Here is a 14,430-nt window from a genome sequence, read left to right as displayed (position 1 = left end):
CCACTACAGACTGAAAACAAAACAAAACAAAGCAAAACAAAAACAAAGTCACCTTTACATTTGGTCATATTGATATTCAACGTAAGACCGCATGTCACTAAGCAAATCATTCAAACTATAGTTGGGAGATACTTTCTAAACCCCGTGGTCGTAAGAACAAGAAATTGAATGATAGTGCAAGCCTATCTGTTCACTGTCCTCAAAATAGAACAGGACCCATCTTCTCGTGAATTTAAAAAGACACTGGAATGTTTTTATGGGAAAGCAGTTCAAAATAAGAAGTACTGATATAGTTATAGTGAATATCCATATCTCCTACTTCAACCCTTTCCCACCGGAATGTGAAAAGTGAATAAAGACAGCAACATTTTTCAAAAAGTTAACTTATATTAAAAATATTTTTATAAACAATTTTAATACTACAAAGTAGTATTGCAATACAAAGCAGTTCAAATATTAACTGTTCTTTAAACTGTTAAACTTTATTATAAATTAAAATTTCTTTACAAAAAAAATTGCACATAATATTTGACCACTCTTAGGTTCTGATGCACTGGCATTTGCAATAGTTTCTTTAATCTTCAAGTTAAACAGTCTCGGCAAGGAGTCCAGAACGTAGAAAGGGCAATAAACAACCCTGTTAGAGCATTCAAGTGCAACTAGCAGACTTGTGGCCATGGCAGTTACACTTTCCTTAAGATGGACTGCTTAAGTTTTAAATCCTGAAATGAAGAATCTCAAAAGGTTTAAAGAGGAAAAACTAAAAGGGACTGCCGGCTTTTTACTGTAAACACAGCCCTGGAAATTAAATCCCAAACAAGAATCTCTCAGGCATCAGAGAGTGTCAAGTGAATCAGGAATAGCACAACATAAAGGAAGGGGGAAAAGTAAAAAATAAAAACAAAAACAAAGCAAAATGAAAATAAATGTCAGTCACTTTGAGGAACTATACTTACGTACATGATGTTATGAGAATCTGGCAGGGCCTAGAAGCAGGCCAAACAGGAAGTTCATTTATCCAAGCGAAGAGGGTCATGTTCATTGCTTCCGGTTTTGAGGATAGGATATTGTAGGGGACTTGATATGATCAGTAATGCTTGTCTGCCTTACACAGACCTTAGCCAGGGATCAGCCTAATCTTGAAGGATCATTCAAATAATTTTTGGCAATTATTATAAGGACTTAGAACTGACTGCACCCAGTGTTCAGTGATTCTTGCTTTCTGTTTTGTAACTGTTTAAATTTAAGAGCTCATTTAGGCTGACTCCAATCTCTTGGCACTTGGAAACTAGTTTTCTCAGGTTATCAGTTTTACCTCCTTCTGACGCTTCAAACAAGAGTTGCTGTAAAAGACAGGGAAGCATAGAAGTAAGACTTAGCTAGATTTTGAGCATTACCACATCAATGGATATGGCACATGCAGAAAATTTATAGGAAAACTTCAAGATGAAATAAAAGATAAAAAGCATTACATCTTTCCACAGTGATGCACAAAGAGGTAACTTCTGTAAGGCTCTCTGATATAAACGGTGGACCTATAAGATAGATATATATACAATTCCATCAGGAAATGTGGTGGAAAACACCTTCATAATCCTAACTATTTGAATGGTACTTCATAATATAACAACATTCAAGACAACATGGTTATGCTGGATTTTGGAGTTTCCAAACATTTAGAGTTCTTAGGATGTTAACTTCTATGCTTTAATCCTTTTAAATTGAGAAGTCAACAAAAAGGGCAGAATAGCTATTTAAAAAAAAAAAAAAGCAACCCATCTGATAGTCAATCACGGCTTACCTCTCTTTGTCCCTTTAGAACAATCTCAGCAGCAATGGCTCTAAGAAAAAAAAAAAGGAATATAGAAAAGGGAAAAGAAAAATTTATATATCTTTGAACAAAATGAGATACTACCACTGGCAGAATACTGACTGTGGGAATCTGAGTACAAAACTTCCTGAAAGTAACAGGCTAAATTTCCAAGGAGGGTAACCTATAGTGAAAAGAAAAATTCAACAATTTTTATCAACTTTACAATAATAAAGCAGACCAGTGTTTTGAACATAAATAACGTTCATGAAAAATACTCATAATTACTAGTAAAAAAAAATACTTGGCACTAACACCTTTAAAAGAAAGAAGACATCAGATTATAATAGGGGGAAACCCCGCATTTCAAAAGCGATAGTCTTAATATGTGTATAGCAGATCTGTTTGTTTGGTAACAGTATTGTTATCTATATGTTCTCCTTCAAGGAAAATTAAAACTATCCATTTTGCTTCTAGAGGCAATTGTTAATGAGCACGCCTTCACTCTTGGTATAAAACCTCAGCAAGTGCCAAAAACAAATCTAAATTAGAAGAGAGATCTCTCCGGGGGAAAAAATAGATGTCATTTCAGATTTACCTGTCTGGAGCAAACCTTATAAATAAAAGCAATAGCTATAAAAACATGTACATGATTGTTGCATTACATTTTCCAGGTGGCCAGGCATGTTGGGATATTATATGTAAACATCTTGGCTTGAAGTTTCAGAATCTGAACATTGCTTTCTTCCCATTCATGTTGAAGTAGCCTGTAAAGTACATTCAGGAAAATGAACAAAAGCATTGCAAGTATAGGGAACTTGAGCTCTATGAGCAGAATGTTTGATGAAGCATAATTTTTGCTCAGTTAAATTCTATCGAGGCTATTCAGCAAGTATTTGTAGAATGCCTCTTACAAAACTTACCCTGGGAAAGAAACATGCAAACTAGCAAAAGGTCTAGTCAAGACCCATACCATCTTCAACAAACTAAAATAAGGCTGATGTATTCCTATAGGATACTAAAGCATTCTCTCCAAATTACACTCCACATTCTCCCTCCCCGTAAATTTTCTAAAATAATGAATTGATATATTAGTGCAATTTCTTGGTATTTTTCTTTCTTTATTAAACACAGTATACTTAATTGTGAATGTTTCTTGAGCTAAAATGTAATAAGTACAGTGACTAATTATTAAGTTCTCTATTCTGAAAAAAAAGGACAAGGATGACCTTAAGGAAATAAGAAGTATCAAAAGTAGAACTTTACCAACAAAACCAACAATTAAACTACCTATATTCCAAAATGCCTATCATTATAGAAACTACTCAAAACATCAGCACATTTTCTATTTCACATGTTTTATCAAAGGTGATGTTTTATAATACAAATTTCTATAATTAACTTTGGCAGATTAGCATGCTTATTACTAAGAATCTTTATTATAAAACGCTATGGTGTTATTTTGTTACTCTTATCACAGTCTTAAGCCTTTGAATTTTTTTCAATCTCATATCATTTTCCTACATACATGCTAGTGGAATGTAAATGCTCTAGAACACAAAGGGATATTTGATAACTATTTTAGGCACCTTATAATCCATAAAACAAGCTTAGAAACATAAGACACAACTGATGCAGTGGAAATGACAGCACAAGTAGAAGCCAAAGCTTTAGTATGCAGTGTACCTTTTTGAATCAAAAAGCACAATTCCTGAGGGTTGAAATGGGTTTTACTCTATCAGAGCAGAAAAACTACAAAGAAATGCTCTAAAAAAAATCTTGTAATTGAATGTATGAAATCCCTGGATAAGTGTTTCTCAAATGTGGTTTGAGGGCTCTAGCTCAGGAATCTGCATTTTAAATAACCATCCCAGGAGATTCTGATACATGCTAATATTTGAGAATGACTGACGTATATGAAAAGAAGTCATAGTAGGACTTCCCTGGTGGCGCCTGCCAATGCAGGGGAAACGGGTTCGAGCCCTGGTCCGGGAAGATCCCACATGCCACAGAGCAACAAAGCCCGTGCGCCACAGCTACTGAGCCCGCACTCTAGAGCCCGCGAGGCACAACTACTGAGCCCACGTGCCACAACTACTGAAGCCTGCGCACCTAGAGCCCGTGCTCCGCAACAGGAGAAGCCACCGCAATGAGAAGCCCGCACACCACAAGGAAGAGTAGCCCCCGATCGCCGCAACTAGAGAAACCCCACGCACAGCAATGACGACCCAATGCAGCCAAGAATAAATAAAAAATAAAATAAATTAATTAAAAAAAATAAGTCGAGACTTCCCTGGTGGCACAGTGGTTAAGAATCCACCTGCCAATGTAGGGGACGTGGGTTCGAGCCCTGGTCCGCAAAGATCCCACATGCGGCGGAGCAACTAAGCCCATGCGCCACAACTGTTGAGCCTGCACTCAAGAGCCCGCAAGCCACAACTACTGAGCCCGCGTGCCGCAACTACTGAAGCCCATGCGCCTAGAGCCTGTACTCCGCAACAAGAGAAGTCACCGCAATGAGAAGCCCGCGCACCGAAATTAAGAGTAGCCCCCACTCGCCGCAACTAGGGAAAGCCCGCGTGCAGCTTATCTCTTTAACACTTAAAAACCTCTTAAGTAATACTCCTTTGCTGCATAAAACATGCTTTGTGCTTATAATGCATGTACTATGGACAGATGGTATGTGCTTAGGGGACACAGGTGAACTTTACTTGAATTATATGCCCCCTTATAATCTGCAGTTTTCTGAAGTAACTAGTTCTCCACATTGACTTTTACACGAATAGTTACATATTGCTTAACAACTTTGAAATTAAAGTGGAAATGAGGCAATAGCCAAAGAGCAGACTATTAGCAAGTTTTCAAGAATAATTTTATATGAAGAGCCTATACAATTGAGCTAAGAATTTTATTTTTTCTTACCTCAGTGCAAGTCCAGAATTAGTTGGCATAATTGAGCAAAACCGTTCCAAGGTTTTGGAATGCTGGATCTTTGGAATACAGCTCAAATAAAAGAAAATAACCTGTGAAGGTTGGGGAGGTGGGGAAAGGAATACAACAAAATGTGAAATCCAGTTACCTATGTGTTTTAATGAGAAAACCAAAATGGTCTTTAAGACATGAATGTATAAATTATAACAATGTATGATGCTGTGAGTTACAGTTCCTACCATTAATTATATTAGTGACTTTCCAAATATGAATTAGGAAATATGGTCTAGTGATGAGAGCCATGGACTGAGAACACTGACAAGAAGCCAGGAGTCCGGGTTTTCATTCCTGAGTCTACCTTTACTTGCTGTATAGCTGGGCAAGTCATAGGGCTAATAATACCTGCCACATCTTGCTCATGGAATGCCCGTGTGTAAATGACTTAATGTCCATAAAGTAGTTTGAGATCCTGGGATAAAGAATGGCATAGAAGTACAAAGCATAATAATTGGTTATCCCGGTAACAACAAAACCACCCCACCAAAAAAATAAATAAATAAAACACAGAGATGTTTTAGTCTATACTGAGCTTTAGTAGCTTTTAGCTTACACGCACCGAATAAAAGGGGTCTCTGAAAATAAATCAATTTTTAAAAAACCCTTTGCTTCACTGCCTGTAAGAAGATGACCTTATAAATATATCAATATCCAGACTCTACTCTTAAAATTCCAAACAGCATCTGATTTCAGCTTTCTTATGTCCTATGTATAGCTATATCTGCTTGACAAAATACTGATAAAAAGAGCAGCTATAACATGTAAGCACATTCTTACTTATTTTGAAGTTATAGAATTTTTCATTCAGTAAAATTTCCAATTACTCAAGCAAAACATTACTGACATTATTACAATTACTTCTTTTGATCTCTCTTCTTTAATACGTATTAAACCTTAACATCTCTTCACTTTTGCTTCAATGCTAAATTTTCTTAAATAGAAGATAATCAATATGCACATTTTATCTTAACTGAACTTTAAAGGGCTCTGTGCCTAGATTTTGAAAAGATAAATAGAAAACGTGGTCAAGAACAATAGTAAATGCTAGTAAAGTGGTCCTAGGAAAATCTCTCGATATTAAACAGGAGTTTTGCTATCATTTAAGTCCCCTACTTTTGTATAAATATCTAAAGAAAATAAGTTTTAAATTCTTACCCTATTATGAAATTCATAGTTGGACCAGTAATCAGCACTGCTAAAAGGAATGGGGTATCGGGCAGGGACTGTAACCAAACATCTATTCACTAAATCAGTAAAAAATCTGAATTCCTGGACTTTGTTTCTGGATCCAGCAGCTCTATTATTGGCAAAGACAAGATAACTGCCAAAAGAAAAACATCATAATTTAGAATAATTAAGCCAGTAATTCTCTAACAAGAAAGCTCATCAACCCTTCCCCAACCATATCCCCTTATTTCAAATCCCATTCTTATTAAGAGGAATTAAACTTACTCCAGCCAAATCTTCTGCACTATATCAGACTTCATGGCCACCCCTAACGCTGCCTCATATGCCTCCACTGTCTCTTTAATACTTGATTGAAGAGGATGACAAAGGCTGTTTAAAAAATGAAGGAAAACATTGTATGTCTACACCTCAATTCGATCAGGTAAAGGAATGACAAAGTATAAACATTACAGATATTATTACAATAGAATCCTTCTTTTGAGCTTTCTTTTTTTAATAACATATAAACCTTAGCATCCCTTAAATTTTGCTTCAATGACTTTAGCAACAGGTTAATTTTAACACAGTGTAATTCAGTAATAAATAACAGATGCAAGCCTAGTATGCAACATTTCTCTCCACAGTAGATAATGTCTCACCAGTATATCAGCCACAAATAAGGAACTTGGTGGTTAAACATTTCATCATCAAAATTTCCTTTACATAAACGGGCTGGAATGTCAAGTGGTCCTGGGATATTTAAGAGATACCTGAGGAAAAATATCATGTTTAAAATTATGCCTATGTACACATGGATTACTATTGCTTTTTTTTAAAAAAAATCCTGTTTCAACTAAAACTTCCTTGTTTATACAGTAATGAGACTTTATTTTCATGTGTATACCATACCGCTTTGGTCACATCTCTAGCATCATATATTTATTATCTTATACTTACTTGAATAATTCTTCTTCTATAATGATTTTTAAAAATTTTATAGCCCAAATTAAACAAACCACCATAATCATCTAATGAAACCTAATTAAAAACAGAGAATAACAAATGAGACTACCAAGTATCTAAAATTTTCCCACAAAATCTGTACTTTCTTGAAAAAAAAAAATCTTTGAGTTATAAAACTTGATATCTGAAAACAATTTCTCTCTCACATACACACAAATACCACTCTACATTTAATTTTAGACATGATATAAAAGCGTATTCTATAACATATTGGCCCATAAGGCACTTGTCAAAAAGAGGTCTATGATCAAATAAGATTGAGAAATACTGTAAATTAAAGCCCCCTCTTAAAAAGCCACAAAACATATTAGGATATTAAAGGCTCTAAGAAGCCAATCAGTAAAAAAATCTATTTTACTTTGGTAATTCAGGTTTCCCCCCAATATATTTGAATCTGTGTGTATAACATTACTAGCATCTTCAGGAACAATGTTTTTAAAGGCAATACGTTGATTTCGACAATGACAACCTAGTATTAACTGTTCACAGTGAATTTAGCAATTATTTCAAGGAACTAAGTTTTAATGGATTAGAGAGGCTGTATGGCGGCTGGGGTGGGGGAGGTTGTGTGCTGGGGGCCGTAAGAAAGGGAAGAAATGGTACTTCTAGAAGGCAGATTATCATCCTGACTTGGCCATAACTAGCTGTATTACCATCAGTTAATCACTTAACTTCTAAGAATATTGACTTTTCTCAACTGAAAACTGCAATAAGTAAGAAGAGATAACTTTAAATCTAATCTATATAGGACTATCCCTATGCCAACTTCAGTAAGGTGAATGAAATCCCCAAGTTAACTTTTATGGTTATCTACTAGTCTTCAAATTGATTTGAAACACACGAAAATTACTCCATCTCAATCTTTCTGTCTGTCCTTATACTAAATTTTACACATAAAATTTTCCAGTATAAAATTTATACTAAATGTTATATAGAAAGAAAAATGACAGACTCTAATTCTAAATAAATATTACAGTTCTATGTACTTTGCTTTACAATTTCTACTCAAGAAATAAAAAAGTATTTTGAACTTATGAAGAGCACTGACTTCTATTAATAAGCTTCGGCTCTTTTATAAATTTTAAAAATTTCTATCAATACCAAGTTAAGTGTGGCAATGCTGAAAACTCTCTCACTTACTGCCATTCTCTTAATATTTGACTTTTGTATAAATATCTAAAAAATAGATAGGCTCTCATCTGTGCAAGCTTTCACCGCATCTACCCAAAATAAGGACTTCAAATTGTCTAAATAAGCACAGGATACCTTTTCCTCATAATTCTTGGTGAATTATGGATTATAACTTTACACACAAAAAATAATAAAGCAAGATGACTTAGCAAATAATGAGAAGATTATTTGGAGGTAGCCCACTTTCACATTTTTATTGTCACTTATTTATTCTGCTTCATTAAGCTGACATCAAGAAGATCTGAAGATCTTTGACCATGGCACAAACTGGCAGCATCTTCTTCAAAGCTAAAGCAATTACCTCCATGCTGAAGGGAAGATCAGAACCAGCAAGTCTTTAAAAGTCTGGTTCAGCCTTGAATTTATCCTGTGCTTAAGTCTGAGATGTTAAAGCAATCTAATTTAAACTGGGAGAAAGTCAGCATGGGGAAGCTAAACAATCTCTAAATTTCTCATACAATAGTTTAATTTTTCTCTATTAATTTGCATTTCAAATTATTCTTTTGTAATTAATTATAAGATGTTAATCTATATGTAGCAAAGCAGAAAGACTTTCAGGAAGAGTACTAACATCACTATGTCAATAAACTGGCTATCTACCGTAAGAGGACAGATGTAAAGACTCAAGTCTGGTAAAGAATGGTGACCCCAAACTTTTTGCCATATCTCAAATAAAACTGCCATGTTCACAAAATATTCTAGGGTGGATAGACCACTGACTTAACAAAATGTGGGTTATTTTTGAAAATATTTTTTTATATAACACTGCTATACTGTGGGTGGGTGCAGGGAGGGAGCACCTAAGAAAAGAAAAATATATGCAAACATTAGACTTGCATATATAAATCTAAGACTCTATCTTCACTTAGTATTTTCCACAAGAATATTTTTTTAGGAGATATCCAGCTTAGACCTATCTTCTCTCAGTTCTTCCTAACATACAATAAAAAAGTATGTCATGACAAATATCTTCCTTTTGATGCTGTTTTACTTAGGATCAGCAAACTACACCTACCTTCATAAATAAACTTTTATTGGAACACAGCCATGCCTATTCATTTATATACTGTCTATGGCTGCTTTCTTCCTACAAAAGCAAGGCTGACTAGTAGTGACAGGCCATATGGCTTGCAAGCCTAAAATATTTACTATCTGGCCCTTAAGGAAAAAAGTTCGCTGATCCCTACACAGAGATGAGGAAGAAGGAAAGAGAACGTTAAAAGCCTCCAAAAAAACCCCACTCTTTAGGATCTGAACAAGAACTCACAGGGAAGCAAATAAAGGTAGTAAATACAGAACTCTATATAAGCTACTGAGAAAGTGATGGTTGAAAAAAGAATTCTCCAAAGTTTCTTACTCAACAACTTTCAGAAGTTAAAGCGGTTCTCTTTAGAATTTTTTTTTTAAAAAGGCATATTATTTACATTCACTTTAAAATCACCAATCCAATAAATTAAAACTCATTTTTTCGAAAATCACTGAGATTGTCTCAGGATAATTTGTTGCTACAGTATTAATTGCTAAAATTAACAATGACAGTAATTAAAAGAAGCATGAATCACCATGGTGTTAACATAAATTTAGTGTTCTTAATCCAAAGAATGCAAAACATTTTACATCTTGTGTCTATTTTTATTAAATTCTACTGCCCTTATAACAATTCTGTAAGAGGGTATTCAAGTGTCTTAAAAAAAAAAAATCAGTCTAAAATATAATCAATCCACCAAGAAACTGGTAATCTTTCCACTGAGCTACACTATTTCTCATTCCTCTACAAATCAAGAGTTCTACAAACTTACCGAAACAGATCCAAGTTACTATACTTCTCAAACCCAGGTTTAAAGAAGGATGCGATAAATTTCCGCAAAAATGGAAGAAGATTATCTCCTCGATTCTATTTTTAAAAGAAAGAGGAGGGATACACATTAGGCTTACAATGTTTAATTAAAATCTTTCAAGGGAGGAAAAGCCCTCACCCGCCCCCCCAACCACTGATTAGATTAGGTTTTTTGAGTAGGTGGAGGTAGAGATGACTTTTGTATTCTGATCTCCAAATTGAACTAAACATTAAACAGTTTAACACCCAATATACCACAAGCTCAAGTTTCACTCACCAATTTCACCAATTAGCCATTAAGCTCTATTTACATGTTTGGCACTGTGCTAGGTGTTGGGAGTAGGGGAGCTCTAAATCAGAATAAGACATGGTCCCTGCCCTCTGGGAGTTCTTAGAGTAGTATACAAAGTAGCTATAAGCAAAATTACAATGTAATGTAATTAAGTGCAATGGTAGAACTATGCATGAGGTATTATGGCAGAAAGAGAAGGAATACCTAACAGTATTGCAAAGGGCAAAAGGATCAGTAAAAGCATCCTAGAGAGGCTGATGCCTGAAACATCTTAAAGGATGAATAAACGTGAAACATAAAAATATCATATTTAAGAATTATGACTTTTTTTTTTTACCTGCGAGATGAAGAATTTGCACGTATGATAAAAAACCTCTGCATTCTGAAGATTTTTTTCAAATGCAGTAAGCCACACTGCCCTAGCTTTGTCGTGCTGATTTGTTTCCAAATATAAAGCAACAAGGGATTCCAACAACTGGCAGTTCATGGGACATGATTCCAATAAATATTTACAAAGCTTCACTGCAGCCTCATACCTTCACAAGAAAAACACACATTTAAACACATGAAAAAATCAATTTTTAATATGAGGTTAACTGCTTGTCAATTAAGTTTTACCTCTCAAGAAGCTGGTGCAGAACAATCATGTTTGTGTAAAGTGGAACACAAGCCTCTACTCTTTCCTCAACAGTAAGGCTCTCATCTGTGCAAGCTTTCACCGCATCTATCCAAAAACACCACAATAACGTGAATCAAACATAAAATGAATTATCTGACTGTGTTATTTAAACTCTAAGGTAGCCTATTCTTTTGTTTGACTACATCTTATTCACCTTTACTAAACTCCTGGTTTTCACCCAAAGGAGGCATTTCAGGTATCTCCAAACTCCTAAAATTAAATCTTTCACCCTCACTTTCCTGTTAAGAATAAAACACCCAATATGAGCTCTTGCATCTTTGCATTTATACTAAATTCCTGAAAAATTATGTCAAAGAAATTAAAGAATGAATTATCTTTTCATCTTTCTCCGACCCACTTCAAGAGGCCTTGCTCTGCTGATCTACAGCCATTTAAACGTCTCCCCCTAAACTTGATCTTTTCCTTACTCCTTCAAAACACTTTTCCCTTTGTAAAGAGTCCTTTACTCGATCTTGCTACTTCTTAGAGAAAAGTCCTCCACTGTTTCACTTTGCCCAACTGTCACCATTTCCTCCTTGCCCAAGATGGTATGACTTCCCAGAACTGCTGAGTTTAAAAATGAATGTCATTCTGAAACAGCACTTTTGAAGTTCACTTATAAGGATCCTATCTAAACAAATCTATCTCTACATTCATTTTATCTGATTAGCATTTGATAATGTTCTTCCTCTTCTTTTTAATTTCTTCTTGCCTCTGCTTCCAAGAGATTGTTTATATTTTCTCTTGGTCTCATTCACTGACTCAATCTCCCTTTTACCCCTTACAGCTACACTTTAAAATCTCCATTTCCTCAAAGAAAGTATCTCATAGCTTCAGCTGGTGAATAACTTACTGGGAGTGCACATTAAAAACTGTAAAGCACTATATAATACAATAATTTCTATGTTGATAACTTTCAAATCCATTTCTCTATCCATAATTGTCCATTTAAGGTGCACTTCCTTATTTCCTTCTGCCAACAAGCATTTCCACTTGGGTGACCAATTATCATTCATAAATACCACTCCTACTACCAAAATCAGTCTTCCCAATTCATCAGTTTTCTATTAGTACCCTTACCTTTTCCTGGTCTCAAAACCCTGAAATCATCTTTGACTATTTTTTCTCTTCTTCCCTGACATTTAATCTGTCCCTAATCTCTATATGGTAACTTAAAATGTCTCCAATAAATACTCTCTCTTTCCCAGGTTACTTTTTTTAATGCCTCAGTTATGGCTGTCAGCTTCTGGTTGGTTTTCCTACCTTTGGTATCATTTCTCTCCAGCATATTCTTTCTTTCTTAAAGAATTTCTATTGCCATCAAGCCTACCATACTTAAAAGTTCTTGAAAATCTGGTATCATTTCCACTTATCAAGCTTAATTCCTACTGTTCTCCAGCACAAAAAGTCTCACTTTGATAAGGACTCTCCCTTCTTCTAAGCTCCCTTTAAACCCATTGCACCAATTCCTATCTACTTGTTGCTTTTTGTTTACTTAGCTCCCCTAATAGGAATGTCCTTTTACTTCCTTTCTTCCCTAGTTTATTCAATGAACATTTACTAAGCGCTCAGTACACTGTCAGACATTATAGGCCCTTGAGAAATATAAAAATAAGACAAGAGTCCCATCTTTGAGGAGGAGGTCCACCATGTCAGTCACATTATAGGCAAGCTTCAAAGTCTAGCTCCAAGTCCTAATTTGTCTGTGAAGACATACTTGATCATGCCAACCTGCAATAATCTCTTTCCTTCAGGTTTATGGCCTGTACCATGTAATTCTCTAAATCACAGATCCCAGTCTCTTCTCTAAGCACAGAATTTAGACTATATACTAATAGACAGTTATGTGGCCTCATATGTTTATTAATTATGTCAGATGTATAGATTTTATCTTCTGACTAGGCTATATACTTATTAGAAGGGAACAGGCTTTATATCTTATATATGTTCCAAAGCAGATACCTCGGTTAGTACATAGAGGAATCAAACTCACTGACTGATGGAAAAAATATTAATTACTTGAAAAAATAAGATATTATCTTTTAACTTTCACCTTGATAGATTGCTTTACAAAATTTACCTGGTTCTATGGTTCAATCAACTCATTAAACCTATGTAAATATGCTATATTATGTACATATTTAGCTGATATCCTTTGCCATAATCAGAAAAACGTAGCTTTCATAGATGCCAATGCCCATCTTATCTGATTCAATCCTTAATTTTTTAAGCATTTATATAATAAAGTGTAAAACTTGCAATACATAAATTTGTTTCATTTAATTTTGAAGAATCATAATAAGCAATAAGTTGATGTTCTAAATAATTTATAAACATTTATACTTACCTTCAAATACTGCTAACAACATGTCAGGATTAGTCTTTACATCTTGAACTGCTTGCCACGGCATTAGAAATGGTTCTATATTAACAATTCTTGAAGGATTGGCATTAGACGGATCATAAAATTTTGAAGGGAGAACGTTGAATTCAATAAGATGTATGTAGGCCAGCCATGCCAAACATCGATCACTTGTTTTAAGGTATTCAGCTACTATTCCATCATTAGCCAATTTCAATGCATTCTAGGTAAAATGGAAAAATAATCTGAAGGTGTTTTAAAAAATATTCCTAATAAGATTCAACTGTGAAGGCAAAGAAGATTAAAAGTGTTTTATTTCTTTGGCATGGTTCTTAAATACCTAAGTCAAAATTCTGATACTCACCAATTTTTTGAATGGAGAAACTCTTTAGAGATATCAATACCAGATTAACATAATTTTTACTATGCTACGGTTTATGACATAATTAATGAAAAGGTTAAATTTATTTGTAAATTTTAAGTATTTTGAGATTCAAAATCTAATAAGATAAAGAGAAAAGAGTAAAAATAAACAAAAAACCTCACCACACCCATATAGAAGATTTCCACTATGGACTAATTTTTTCCCTTTATGGTTTGAATATTGAAGTTTATTCTGGTGGGTACTCAGCAAATATTATTTTCATTTAAACCTCATAAACACTCTAAATAAGATATTATCCCTACTAAATAAGCAAAGGAGGAAACAGCTGTAAACTTACCCAAATTCACACAACTTACCAGTAAGTGGCAAAGATTCAAATCTAAAGCCTGGGTCCTTATCTTTCAACAATGCTACCTGTACTGTTTTAAACCTTTAAAAAATTCTCTACAAAATGTCATTAAATGCTATAATAAATGTTTACCTGTAAAACTGCAAGTGCACTTTGGCATCTTCCAGTAAATATGTGTAGCTGAACTCTAAACAAAAGAGCCTCTAAAAGCTGAAAGGACAGAATATCTGATGCTTCCCGCTTGGCTGCTCCCATCAGGAACTCCACCATTCTCTCACATACGTAATCCTTTTCTTCAAAGGTGCTTTCTAGGTGCAGAAACTGCCCAAATGGATTTCATATGATTA

General features: G+C 34.6%; 1 protein-coding gene across 2 annotated transcripts in view; it reads right to left on the bottom strand.

Annotated features, from left to right (window-relative positions):
* Positions 1 to 367: 367 nt before the first annotated feature.
* ZFC3H1 (zinc finger C3H1-type containing) overlaps positions 368 to 14,430 on the bottom strand; it is a 49,372-nt gene continuing 35,309 nt past the window's right edge. For both annotated transcript variants that reach the window (XM_060165320.1, XM_060165321.1), the window contains exons 23-35: positions 14,216 to 14,404; positions 13,335 to 13,572; positions 10,927 to 11,032; positions 10,646 to 10,844; positions 9,979 to 10,073; positions 6,625 to 6,735; positions 6,251 to 6,355; positions 5,954 to 6,119; positions 4,733 to 4,833; positions 2,476 to 2,577; positions 1,802 to 1,841; positions 1,473 to 1,535; positions 368 to 1,343 (exon numbers count right to left, since the gene is read on the bottom strand). In XM_060165320.1, the coding sequence (XP_060021303.1) occupies positions 1,206 to 1,343; positions 1,473 to 1,535; positions 1,802 to 1,841; positions 2,476 to 2,577; positions 4,733 to 4,833; positions 5,954 to 6,119; positions 6,251 to 6,355; positions 6,625 to 6,735; positions 9,979 to 10,073; positions 10,646 to 10,844; positions 10,927 to 11,032; positions 13,335 to 13,572; positions 14,216 to 14,404 (1,653 nt within the window). In that variant the 3' untranslated portion in view covers positions 368 to 1,205. The remainder of the gene's footprint in view (positions 1,344 to 1,472; positions 1,536 to 1,801; positions 1,842 to 2,475; positions 2,578 to 4,732; positions 4,834 to 5,953; positions 6,120 to 6,250; positions 6,356 to 6,624; positions 6,736 to 9,978; positions 10,074 to 10,645; positions 10,845 to 10,926; positions 11,033 to 13,334; positions 13,573 to 14,215; positions 14,405 to 14,430) is intronic.

Source organism: Lagenorhynchus albirostris, chromosome 11 (genome assembly GCF_949774975.1).
Source record: "Lagenorhynchus albirostris chromosome 11, mLagAlb1.1, whole genome shotgun sequence".
Classification (NCBI taxonomy): domain Eukaryota; kingdom Metazoa; phylum Chordata; class Mammalia; order Artiodactyla; family Delphinidae; genus Lagenorhynchus; species Lagenorhynchus albirostris.
The sequence above is the reverse complement of the archived record's forward strand: the minus strand, read 5'-3'. Positions and strand labels throughout refer to the sequence as shown.